General features: G+C 36.6%; 1 protein-coding gene and 1 long non-coding RNA gene across 2 annotated transcripts in view; one reads left to right on the forward strand and one right to left on the reverse strand.

Annotated features, from left to right (window-relative positions):
- Positions 1–542: 542 nt before the first annotated feature.
- LOC103607612 lies at positions 543–1,694 on the forward strand. The gene is made up of 3 exons (XR_551983.1): positions 543–979; positions 1,233–1,277; positions 1,485–1,694. It is a non-coding gene; the product is annotated as an uncharacterized LOC103607612 (long non-coding RNA).
- A 221-nt stretch (positions 1,695–1,915) lies between these two features.
- PRSS12 (protease, serine, 12 (neurotrypsin, motopsin)) overlaps positions 1,916–13,739 on the reverse strand; it is an 83,601-nt gene continuing 71,777 nt past the window's right edge. Inside the window, exons 12-13 of the mRNA XM_008592094.1 lie at positions 6,111–6,391; positions 1,916–4,195 (exon numbers count right to left, since the gene is read on the reverse strand). Of these exons, the coding sequence (XP_008590316.1) occupies positions 3,888–4,195; positions 6,111–6,391 (589 nt within the window). The 3' untranslated portion in view covers positions 1,916–3,887. The remainder of the gene's footprint in view (positions 4,196–6,110; positions 6,392–13,739) is intronic.

Below are 13,739 nucleotides of genomic sequence, written 5' to 3' on the forward strand. Positions count from 1 at the left end.
GTTTGGTGAGGCTTTCCATATTGAACGCAAATACTTCTAAGAAATTAGACCAAAAAAAAAAAACCCAACTGAGAGCAGACCACTGACACCGGCGCTTCAGGAACAGCAATTCCAGCAGAAGACGAAGGCCATGAACAGTTCATTAGCAGAGAGACAAAAAAGTCAGCCAGTTTTATATAAATTAACCTACCAAAAGGTTAAGAAGCAGAGAACTGTCAAATCTAGTGCTCCGGTAACAAAAGTGACTTCTCACATAACTACCCTAGAGTCAACAGGAAGCAACACAGCTTTCTCCGTTCAGTCAGCCGGGAGCTTCAGGATGTCACGGTCCCGCGAGAACTGTTCGGCTCATGTGTGCGCATGCGCCTGAATCCGGGCCAAACGACCCCCTCAGACCTAGGTGATGGGCGGTGGAGGGCGAGCAAAAGCCGAGAGAACGATGGGGCATCGGGAAGGAGGTGGTCAACGGAAGGGGTAGAGCCGGCCGAGCTTGGGGTACGGAGAGGCGGGAGAAATCGCGTAGGCCCGCCCTTCGCGGCGCTTCCCGGAATAGCGTCATGAGCCGTATAAGAATGCGTGCGCAGGCGCACTCGGCCTTTTTCTTCCGAGAAGCGTCGAGGTCGAGTGGAAGTCCGTGGTGCGGCTTCTGCGCCAAGGTGGTAATTGGGTTACAACTTACTGCTTAACCAAAATGCAGGAGATTCAGAATTTTTGTAGTGGTAGATCGGGGTCGACTTTGAAAACCTTTAGATTCGGAAGCCAGAGCGGACTTACGTGTTCTGTAAGTCGCGGCACGGCCACGTGCAGCTCTGGAACCTGAGCCCCCGCGCATGTGGGCCGTGAGCCAGCTGGGAAAGGTTCGGTGTACCTGGGACTCCTGTGAAGACGGTCATTAGTCCTGCTGTCGGTGCTATGGACCATCTTGAGTCTACTATGTTTAGTGCCTTAGCACTCTAAAAATGGCCAGTTTGATCAGATGGTGAGTAATGTCTTTAGAGTTGAGCTGGCTGATCAGTTCTGAATTGTGAATCTCCATGTATCTTTGGGACCTGTCAACTGTGGCAGTCTCCCTTCCTAGCCATGGAAGAGCATATTCTTGTTTATTGGCAAAGCTGTCACCATTTAATTGGTATCAGATTCTGACTTGCACAAGTAACATTTTTCACAGTAAAAAACCTGGAGGGTGCCGAGTTATTGTGCAAATTTTTCTAAACTATTGTTAATGTTTCTAGGAAGGTGAACTCATTGTACTGATGGTTGATGAAAAACATCCCAAGGTACTTTCCCTTTTTTATTCATATTTCCCACTTAATATCAAACCCCTTAGCACTAAGGCTTTGGAAAGCCCATTTTGCTAGAGTTTTGTAACTTAAAATAGTAAATAGCCATGAATAGAAAGTAACTGAATTAGTAACTAAGATTTCAGAACGGTTAGGTAAGTACACAGGTCTGAGTTTTATAACACTGGTTTTCTTCTCTTGCAGATACCAAGAAATCCAAAGTGATAATGAGTGAAGTCTTTATGCAGCATCCTGCAGTGGATCATGAAATGTTTAAAGCTTAGTTGGGTAAATGGGTATTTCACCTGTTCTGGAAACTATCAGTGCACTATGTTCAGTATAGGCCTAAATTTTTAAATTAATATTTAAGGTGTTTCCTTGATGTGATTAAATAAAGTGCTTCATTGATGTGGATACTCAGTGTTTCTTGACTGAAAAATAGGTGGAAAGGTAGTTACCAGTAATGAACAGAATACCTTAATGTTAGGAGCTTATTTGGAACTAGCATGAATGAGCACTGTCCTAAGGTTATTGTAGCATTTGGGGAAAATATGCACATAAAAATGACAAGGTTATCCCCAAGGGAGAGAGCAGAGTCTTTTTGTACCACACAAAAGGTTAAGGCAACTACAAGGTGAAAAGTTCTGCACTTTATTTACACAAATGCACCAAACACTTGTATCTTTTAAAAATCACACTTAGACAAAACTGGCTATAATGAAGGCATGTTTTAAGAACCATCTATTCTACTTCAGGATAGAACAAGCTGCAGGCCTGCCTGTTTACTGCCTTTTCGGTTTGCCAATCCCTGGTCTACTTAAAACCTGAATATAAGTGTTGCTTGTACCAGCACTGTAGTTTAATTACCACGGCAGCCTGTGGGAAAGTTTGAGTAAAAATAGTCTCACCTATATTGCACATTTTTCCCAAGCCCTTGTGCGAGTGTGTACCATATGTAGCCCTACATGTAAATGTTGCTTAAAAAGGTTCTTTATCAAAATCATGGGCTTTTAGAAAAATTTTAATGCTGTTATATCTGACACATAGCATTGCAAATCTGAAAAGTAGCAAACTATAAAGCACCTTTAAGTTTGTACCAGTTTTTATAAAACTGGGAATTTACAAAAAGGGGTACACAGTTTGATATAGGAAGGAAAGCTAAAGTCCCTTATTAATGACAGCCACTTAAAAGGGTTATTTGCAACTATCCTGAAGTTCATGCTAACCTCTTATTATTTCTAAACCACTTGGGATTTGGGGAAGGATCTGTGACATCAGCAATAATTCTCATGTCTGGGAGTGTTACTTAAATATCTTGAGAGGTTTGCCTTTTATATTTAGGCAGATTTTGCATTACTATCAAGAATGTCTTATAAAGCATAGTAAACAGCTGTCCCTTACCTCTGAGAAATAGCCAAAGGGAAACTTCCCTTGACTAGTAGAACTATGGGAGAAAAATACCCATTGTCAGCCCTGAGGCTTCTTTTCAAAACTTAACCAGCCTGTTAACCCTATTTGAAAACCAGGGTTAGTATAAAGTCTTACTGGCCTTTTATAAATTGTCAGTCAAGCGCATTGCTCCTTAATGCAGTGAGTGTGATGACTGGTGTATGTATTAATTGAAACAGTTTTAAAACTTCCAATGTATAGGCAGGAAAGCATCTTTACTAGTGTATTTTTATTTGGATAGTGGCAGGTTAGTCTTGGGGAAACCTATAGGTATAAATCAATTACTAGAAAGTTGCAGTAGGTGGCACTCTTTCATCATGGTCTAGAAAACGGATCATGATGCTAAGGAAAAGTTAACATTTCTAATTCTACTTACTAAGTTATACATATGAAGTGGTTAAAAGTTATCAGAGTAGATCTGGTAATATGTTAAATAAATTAGGTTGTATGTCCAACTAACATTTTTTAAGTTACCAGATATCCTTCCAGATTTTGCTAGCATTTCACACACAATACCTAGAACTTTTTTTTTTTTAGTTCCATAGTGTTTGTACTTAAGGATACTTGCTTCCATATGTTAAATCCCTTCATTCAGGAATGTATTGTGACAGGCACATGTCCTTGTTGCTTAATGATTCTATTCTGGCCTATAAGTTTATAATGGAATTCCTTTACCTTTTTAGTCTTTGACTTCCTCACTTGACAAAGGCTACAAAGATAAGGTGGGAAGATTTCTTGTCAGCCTTTTGAAAAGATCTGAGCATAAATAGAAAATGCGACTCTTATTTTGAATGTAGCGCACCATATTGATTCAATTTTAAGGAGTTCTCAATCCACATAAATGTAGACAGCCTTACTGCAAAATCAGTAATAATCTCGAGAATGCTGAGAAATAGGCAGAAAGATAAAGAATTCTCCAGTGAAATTTGGGTAGGTAACAGTGCTAATTAAGGATAATCAGTATTACACTGAGGTATTTGTAACAAAAAGTATTCACATCGCAGATTTTCAAGTAGCAAGGGGATACTTTTTATCACAACACAAAGCAGAAACATGGATCTCCCTGTTATAATCTCTGGCTGAGTGCTAATAATGGGGGTTAAGAGTTTTCCATCAGTTTCTTTAAGTAGTGTTTCCTCTTAAGGTTTCCATGAAGAATTACAGTTTGGTTACACCTTTTATCCAAGGTACAAAGGCTGAGACTTTGGTATAAACACCAGGAGAATCCTTGGCTCCACAGCCATACCCCCAGGAGGTCACCCCAAACACAACCCAACTCTCTCCAGGCCGTTCGCACATGAGTGGTCCTCCACTGTCTCCCTGGCAGCTGTCCACGCGTTTGTGTTCATGGAGGTTTCCAGCACAGATCATCCTCCCTGTAAACCGACCTTTATAACGTTCTTCACAAAACCTCTTAGGAAGTAAGGGTATGGCTGCTTGTTGTAGTGTTCTTGAATAGGCTCGTCCTGCTCAGACCAAATACCCAAATTAGTCAATCACATTCCAGCTAAGGATCACAACATTTAACAGTTTATGAACATTTCACCGTTTTGAAAATAAAATCTCTATTGCAGCATTAGTATAGTTTAAAATGGGTGATAACTACAAATGGCATATATTGTCATTAGCTGTCTTTTTGAATGTTGTCACCACACACCCTTAGCCTTCACAAATTTGTTTCTCAGTACTGAATTTTTTGAGGAATAATGAGTAATATTTATGGACTTAGCTGTCAACAAAGGTTTAAAGAAAGCACATTTGTGCAGGCTTTAGTATTTTAATTCTATACATTAAAAAACTGATGGTTTTGCATTAACAGCCATTTATCTGATTCATCTACTTCTCTGAACTTGAAGATAAATGGCAATTATATATAAGCACATAAGTTGGCAATAACTGTCCTAAATAAAAACGTGGTATTGTAAAAGGGATGATTCAGAAATAAAACATTGCACATACTTTCCCATATACAAACAGGCTTAAGGTTTACCACCTGGTGTTAGTGTATTCTACTTGCTGCTGAACCATTTATCCCTTGGTGGATGGCTAAAATGTATAAATATGTCCTCCATAATATTCTTTTCTTGAATATAGATTCCACCATTATTCTCTGGTTCTATTTACTCAATTGGAATAACTAGTCACAGTAAAAAGCAGTCTATAAAATTTACTTCCTTGGTCATTTCTATTAATTCAGATGTGGTGTCCAAAAGAAGGTGACTGAACCTCTTTTGAAGTAGTCATAATTCTAATAGACTTTAGCCTTCTCAGAGACTTGATTTGCCTCATGGATCAACACAGTGTACCCAGAAGGCTTTTACCCTGACTTTATTTTATCGTTGTATCATTCAGGAAATGTTTCTTTTTTTTTTTTTTCTTTTTTTCCCCAGTTTATCTCAGGATAGGTCCCAATGTTTTAGTAATCTATTTCTGCTGCAGATGTTCTACATTTTGCTGCTATGAAAAAGTATAACTGAAGTCCAGCTTTAGTATAGTATGGGATAAAGTAAACAGAGAGAGAGAGATATGTATATATTTACTAAGTAAAACCTTATTGAAATTATCACCTGTAGAAATATACTTGCTTGACAGTCTTCAAGAGTACAGCTATCAGTGCAGTTATTTTTAATGGAGAGCAATCAACCTATCAAAAATTTTTCTTTATTCAATAGTCATTTGTGAATTGAGCACCTAATCCAGGTGAGACCTAGTCTGTTCTTTCAAAGCCCATCTTCAGCAAAGAGTAGCTGATATACATTGATTTAACTCTACAGCAAGACAATACAGAAAGCTGTATTCGCCTGAGAAGAGCATAAGCTAAACATTACTCTTGCTTAGGGGTTGCAGGGTGGGAAGAATGGGAAGAAGGATGAAGGAGAGACTAGAGTAGGTTTCACTTCAATCTCAGCAGCTAGCTCTGCTTTTTTCTGTTCTATTTTTAGGAATTCTCTGTAAGAGTTTGTTTTATAAAGGGCTCAATTGCAAAGAAATTATCAAACACCAGAGCCCTTTGCTGGGCTACATTAAAATCGTCTGGAAAAGCTTTTTAAAATATAGACTGCCAAGTTTAAGTCTTGGAGTAGGGTCTTAAAATCTCTTCCCTGTCCCCTTTCTAATCTGGGGACTAATAGTAGAAGATTCTCTACCCCTGAGCACCCCAGGCAATTAAGTTATCTCAATCTTTGCCAAAGTTCTAACTGGAACCAGCCATAACTATCCAGATTACATGCATTCATTTCACACTTTGCAGAATTTCCAAACAACTACACCTGAACCCATGTAAGATCTTACTACCCATCGCACACCAAAATGTGTGGATAATACCAGGTACTAAACGGTGACCAGTTTTCCTCATTTGTTCCTTTGCATTATTTATATTACCTGTGTCTCCCCATCCTGTTATGTAACAGTGGGAGGCCGTTTTCTGTGGCCTCTCTCTCCAGAGTGGTAAACAAGCAGGCAAAACGTGGCTACTGAATCGGGCACATTGCTCTTCTGGTCCTTGTAATCTAACCAGGGCAATGTCGTAGTCACTGCTGTCTGGTCGATACTCGCGGTGAATCACAATCTGCTGAACTCCAATTTCTTCTTCAAACTCTTCTGGTACCAGAGTATGGTAATCCCCAACCCGAACAGCATAGTTCCTAGTGCTGTTACCATACCTGAGAGGCAGAGAGGGCTAATGAGAGGCTCATTTCAGATACTGAAAATTGGTGATTGTCAGCAAGGAAGGTTAATGGAGATACTGTAAGTCATTCTAGCCCCTTTTGTAAATTTAACCTTTCCTTCCATTTCTCTGAGCCCCACTCCCTCCTCTGCTGGAAAGCCATTGTCATCCCCTCATCTTCATTTCACTATGTAATCTAGGTTGTTATCTAACTATATTCTGGGGAGCAAATGTGGAGGAGTGGAAGATAATCTTTAACCTGTCGTTTCCCCACCAAATGAAAAAGAATCAAAACAGGAACAAATAGTATGGGATAAAATTATTGTCATCATTGTTTTTCTGTCATTTCCAAGATTGTTAGTTCATCATGAAACTCCCTGAAGGCAGAAACAATGTCTGGTCTAACTTTGTATCCCTCAAAGCGCTTAGAACCTTCGGTTTCCTAGAAAGTAAATTCAACTACTGCCCTTTTCTATGAACCAAATACAAACCCAAACTATATTTTCAGTTCAAAAGATATTCATTATATCCTTTCACCTCTTTTAAACCTTTACTTAGATGTCAGTTCTGTGAAGCCTACTTTGGCACCACCATATTTAAAATTGCAACCCAACTTTCTTTGTCTTCCCATCCCCCTGAACTCCCAATATCCTTAATCTGCTCTACTTTTTTCTTTTTTTTCTTTAACATTTACCACTTTCTAAAAAACTACCTAATTTACTATTTATTATGTTTATTGTTCTCTAGCTCCTCCTGCCTAAATAAAAGGTATTCCAGGACAGGGATCTTTATCTTTTGTTTCCACTGATGAGTATTTTTTTTTTTTTTTTTGATCTATAAAATTTTTTCAATAGTGGCCTTTTTTTCCCATTGGGAGTTTCCCTATCGGTTATCTTTTTAAAAAATAATTATTATTTTTAGTTTATAAAATAATTGTACATATTTATGAAGTATACTGTGATATTATGATACATGTATACAATTTGTAATGATCAAATCAGGGTAATGATTAACATGTCCATCACTTCAAACATTTATCTTTTCATTGTATTGGGAACATTCAAAATCCTCTCTTCTAGCTATTTGAAAACTATACAATAAATTGTTGTTAATTATAGCCCCTATAGTGCCATAGAACACTCGAGTCTATTCCTCCTGTCTAGCTGTACTTCTGTATCCATAAACCAGCCTCTCATTATCTCCCCAGACCCCTACCCTTCCCAGCTTCTAATAACCACTATTCTACTCTACTTCTGTGAGATCAACTTTTTTAGATTCCACATAAGTGAGAACATATGGTGTTTATCTTTGTGTCTAGCTTGTTTCACTTAACATAATGTCTGGCGGGTTCATCAATGTCACTGCAAATGACAGATTTCCATGTGTTTTTATGGCTGAATAGTATTCCATTGTGTAAATATACCACATTTCCTTTATCTATTCATCTGTTGATGGACACTTAGGTTGATTCTGTATCTTGGTTATTGTGAGTAGTGCTGCAATAAACATGAGAGTGCAGATGTCCCTTTTACATACTGATTCTTTTCCTTTAGATAAATACCCAGTAGTGAGATTGCTGTATCATATGATAGTTCTGTTTTTAGTTTTTTGAGAAACCTCCATACTATTTTCCACAATGGCTGTACTAATTTACATTTCTTCCAACACTGTACAAGAGTTCCCCTTTCTCTGCATTCTTGCCAGCATTTGTTATTCTTTTGTCTTTTTGATAATAGCCATTCTAACTGAGTTTTGCATTTCCCTGATGATTAGTGATTTGGGGCATTTTTTCATATACCTGTTGGCCATTTGTATATCTTCTTTTGAGAAATGTCTGTTCAGATCATTTGCCCATTTTTTAATTGGATTATTTGTTTTTCGGTATTGAGCTGAGTTCTTTACATATTCTGGATATTAATTCTTTGTCAAATGAATAGTTCACAGATATTTTCTCCCATTCTAAAGGTTGTCTATTCACTCTGTTGATTGTTTCCTTTGCTGTGCAGTAGCTTTTTAGTATGATATAATCTCATTTCATTTATCTATTTTTTGCTTTTGTTGCCTGTGCTTTTGAGGTCTTATCCATAACATCTTTCCTCAGACCAATGTCCTGAAGCATTTCTTCTGTTTTCTTCTAGTAGTTTCATAGTTTTGGGTCTTACATTTAAGTCTTCAATTCATTTTCACTGAAGAATCTTAAATACCTATAATACTGGTGCCCCATTAAGTAGGAATGGAACATGTTTGTTGATTTAGTGAATTAATGAGTATTTGTTTTTAATATGCATATTCTTTTTTCCATGAAAAGCTATTCAATTAAAATATAACACAAAATTTACTAGATTTATAGTTCTCAGCCTGTTTTTCAGCCAACATACCTTGATTCTGATACATCCATCTAAAGCAGGATTTTTCAACCTCAGCACTGTAGACATTTTGGGCCAAATAATTCTCTGTTGTGGGAAGCTGTCCTGTGCATTGTAGGGTGCTTAAAAGCATCCCTGGCTCCTATTCACTAGATGTCAATAGTACCTGCACTCTCCAGCCCTAGTTGTGATAACCAAAAACATCTCCAGACATTGTCAAATGTCCCCTGGGAGACAAAATGTCCCCAGTTGAGAACCACTGACCTAGAATATATGGCCCAACCCATCTGGATATTTCTTTCTCATTGAAGATTATAGCACCTTGCTCACTGTCCTCCCATCTACCACTGTTTATAACATTCTTAGTGACTTAATTTCTAACACTTTTCCCTTTTAGTTCCCTGATTTATCTGCAATTATATTCTCCACTTCATCTCAACCACCCTCTCCCAACATGACAACTAGACTTTGTAATCACCAAATACTATACAATTCTGAAATCTTGATTTCAAGCATCTCACACTTTGTCTCTATAACTCTATAGTCCTTCAACTCCATTGGACCCCATTAGTTTTTCATTTCCATTTCACTGTGCTTATAGCTTCCCTTCTTATCTGGCTTGGATTCTACTGTCCATCACCACAGTCATTCTTGCAAAAACTCTCAATTCTTCTTTCCTTTTACCTGCCAAAACGCCAACCCTGGTTTCATCAACTCTGTACCTACTTTGTGCTGGCATCTGACTGTTGAAGCTGAAAAGCATACATCTAATTTAACAACTCTTACCTTAATTTTTTGACCAAAACTTCAGAGTCTTCCACTGTTTATAAGACCTATACTTGAATGTGAGCTTAGAGAAGTTAGCATTCAAAAGTTTAGGATTATCTAATGACTGTCTATTTAAAATATAACCTCCCACTTACTCCTATGTAATTACTGGAGTTTATGAGATGCCTGAACATTCTAATAGCCATAAGTAGGGCTATGGCTATCTTGCATATACAAAGTAATTTTCTTAACTATGTCAGCTCAAAAAACTAAACAGTATAACAAAGATCATTTGGGATATACAGCCACCTACCATTGATCTGTAGTAATAATAATTGGCTGTGATTCCTTGAGACCCTCCTCTTTCAACTTTAAATCATCACATATATTTAAAATTCAGAGGCTATTTTTATATTGTGCCTAGAGAATATGCTCTTGTAGGTTCCACTTCAAAATTTAAGTAAAGTTTAGGATTATTTCACATCCTGAAAATGTAAAAACTAATAGTTATGGAGAATAATCAGATATTTAAATAATTCTCACTTCCGTTTTCTGTGTAGTACCATTACTAGTATATTATAAAAATTCAGTAAGCTTTATTAACAATATATTCAAGTATTTAAAGTAACTGCACGTGACTTCACGACTTTCCATCCAGAGTAATTGTCATCTTTGAAAATGCTGCTGAAATGTTACATATATTCTTTGGGATGAAATTAAGAAATTTTCTAGAGCTGCACCATCCAATACAGTAGCCAGTAGCTACATGTGGCTATTGGAGCACTTGAAATGTGGTTAGTCTGAATTGAGATGTGCTAAAAGTGTAAAATACACACAGGATTTAGAATGCTTAGTATGAAAAAAGAATACTAAATATGTATATTGTCTCTTTAAATAAGAATATTAAATATCTCCATAATTTTTGCATTATATTTTGCAAAGATAACATTTTAGATATACCAGCTTAAATAAAATATATTATTAAAATTAATTTCACCTGTTTGGTTTTTTTTATCTTCAAATGTGGCTGCTAAAAAACTAAGTTACATATATACCTTGTATTTGTGGCTTACATTATAGTTCTTCTAGACAGCACTAGCCTAGAGAAATAGTTTCGCATGATCTAGGCATCCTATTTTATTATATTTCTTTAATGTGGTTGCTTTTATGTTGCTTATAACTTTAAGCTTAAGTTATGAGACACTGCCTTCAAATGGTCAACATTTTATATTCTTCAAGATAATTACATTACTGTTCAATCTAAAAAAAAAATCTTATTACAACAGTATTTTCATTCTATGTAAAACAGCTGTGAAACTTGTCTAAAATAGCCTGTGCATCTAAACTGGCCATATAAATCTATTCTATGCTATCTATAAAAATCGAGTCTTCAACCAGTAAACAAAGGTACAGGACATTACTACAAAAAGGAAATTTATTTTTTAAATAATCTCAGTGTTTGTCAGTAGATGTTTAACCCTGGATAATAAAACACTTAACTTCTTAAAAATAAATAAATAATAATAATCTCAGTGTTAAATCCTTGAGTAGTCTTACCTTAATGTGTCATTTCATGCCAGGATTACTGAAATAGTTGTCTAAATGGCCTTGCTGCTTCAAGTTGAACTTTTTCAGTCCATCCTTCACACTGCAGCCAGAGCGATGTTTCTATCTGATAATATAACTACTCTACTGAGTATCCTTCAAGGGGATCCCCCTTTCTAAATAATAAAGTTAAATTTCTTTAAGTGATATACAAACCTGTCTAAACACTGGCCTTTGTCCACCTCTGTGATAGCACCATCCTGGCCCCTGTGCGCCTGTCCCAAGGGGATCCCCCTTTCTAAATAATAAAGTTAAATTTCTTTAAGTGATATACAAACCTGTCCAAACACTGGCCTTTGTCCACCTCTGTGATAGCACCATCCTGGCCCCTGTGCGCCTGTCCTTTAAACTGATTGAAGAAATATCCCACAAATTTTTGTGTTTATTCGAACTATTTGCAATGTCATTTCCCTCCTACCCACCATCCTAATATAGCAAAAACTACTTTTATCCCATCAAGCTGAGGATCTCCTTGGAAGCTCTTCTGATTGCCCGCCCTTCCCCCAATCTGGCCAATCCTTCTTTTGAACACTGCCAATAGCACTTATAACACTTTTTAGAACTTATTAAGATGTTCTCTTTCCAATTAAAGGCTCTTCAAGTCCAGAGACTATGTCATGGTCATTTTTGTGTCCTTAGCACCAAGCAAAGTGCTTGGCACAGAGAAAGCTCTTAATAAATGTACTGTGTGTTAAATGACTTATTTTGAAAGACATCCATGTCCACATACCTACTTACACTTTTGTCCCTAACTTACTGAAATCGAAGAGACATCTTTTTACCAATTTTCATATAATAATAAAACTATCACAAAAGTTTCTCTTTCATAAAAAAATATCCCTTCAAAGATCCAATAATACTCTTGTTAATGATGGCTGTTTATCAGAATCACCTATACCACTTTTAGAAGTACAAATGTCCAGGCCACACAATCTCTGAGAATATAAATTAACAGGGATGGTGTAGGACCATTGGTGTTTCAAATTCACAGTCAGGCCTGAGAACCACTAAACAAAAGACTTAAATACATGGGCATAATTCTTGCCCCTGCATGCCTGGAATTTTACTGGGTGAAGTAAGCATTCTAAGAGAATACTAATATATAGCAAAATACAAAAAGCATACACGTTCCCTACATATACTGTTTTTGGATCAAGTAGATTTTGGCAGGTATATCCTAGAATTAGTATGCTCACCAATCAGGAGTTATATTAAACTGAGAATGAAGATAAAATATTTACCTAACAAGAAGGAAAACACCATTCCTGTCAAAATGAAGCTCTTTATTAGTACCTATACTTTTAAAATGTGGTCCTGATTTAAAGAAATGGGCCAACCAAACCTAAGCAGGGAGTCCCACACTCATTTAACTCAAATTATTCTCAGAATAGATTTTGTGCTTGGAATTTGAAGAACGTAAGACACAAGACTGGATTAGTTTTCCAACCAAATGTTTGTCTTCTAGTGTCACCTTCTAAGAACGTAAGACACAAGACTGGATTAGTTTTCCAACCAAATGTTTGTCTTCTAGTGTCACCTCTCCTAGTGGGTGTGATTATAAATTTCAAGAATAAAACTGGCTGAAGTTCCCAATATGACTGTGGACTTCGAAAGCATTTATTATGGTCCTAGGCTTCTCAAGAAAACCTATAAAGGAATCTCTTTTTCGATGTATTTTAAGGTCTTTCTATTTGAACTTTTGTTATTATAATAGGCTTTGTTTATTACATTCAAAAATGCTTCTAAAGTAAACATTTCAGGTTTTCGCTGACACATGATTTGGTGTTTGTTTTGCTGAAATGCCTTCAACTCCCCTTCAGATAAAAATTGGATGAAATTCCTGGACAAGCTTAAGCAAGAGAGGATCTGAGATACAGCAGTTTAGTAAAATCCAATATCCCAGTTTCTCTGAGACTCTAGAGTTAAAATAAACAACAAAAAATTACTAGGATTAAAATCAGAAGAAGTAATTCAAGTTGCAGGGGCATATTCTTTGTGTTTGTTTTCTACATGGATTCATCTTTACAAGAAAACAATATTTTACATCAGCCTGTGCACATCTGCTACTACTACAATCTGTTTTTCTCTGTTGTTTGGATGAAACTCAAAAAGTAGTTGATTGAAGTTGCTTGTGTAAATGGTTCCAACTGCTTAGGAAGAAGTAACCTCAGTAGAACCCTGCACTGTTCCTTATATATATAGTGTGTGCTCAGGAAATGATTTTAGAATAACTGATGGTACTTTGTGTATCACCTATGACTATGTTAGTAAGAACACTGCTCTACCATATACTAGGTTATGATGCAACACATGTTAAACACCTGACAAACTGTGTTCTTAAAAGTTAAGTTCCATTACCCCTGTGGCTCATCTTTCTAATTACAAAGATCTAGACAGTTCTGATTTTCAGAGCAATAATCTCTGACAATTTCCAGCTGCTATGGCATTTCTAGGCAAAAAGTCAAAAAGGGAAAATCAGGTAAGATATTCTTGAAAAAATCAAAGTTGGAATAGAATTAGAGAAATAAGAGAGTCCTTATTTCAAGAACATTCATTCCTCCAAAATTGGGTTTCTTACCAGAACAAGCAATTAAAAGGAATTAA

This window comes from Galeopterus variegatus, unplaced genomic scaffold (genome assembly GCF_000696425.1).
Source record: "Galeopterus variegatus unplaced genomic scaffold, G_variegatus-3.0.2 Scaffold152, whole genome shotgun sequence".
Taxonomy (NCBI): Eukaryota; Metazoa; Chordata; class Mammalia; order Dermoptera; family Cynocephalidae; genus Galeopterus; species Galeopterus variegatus.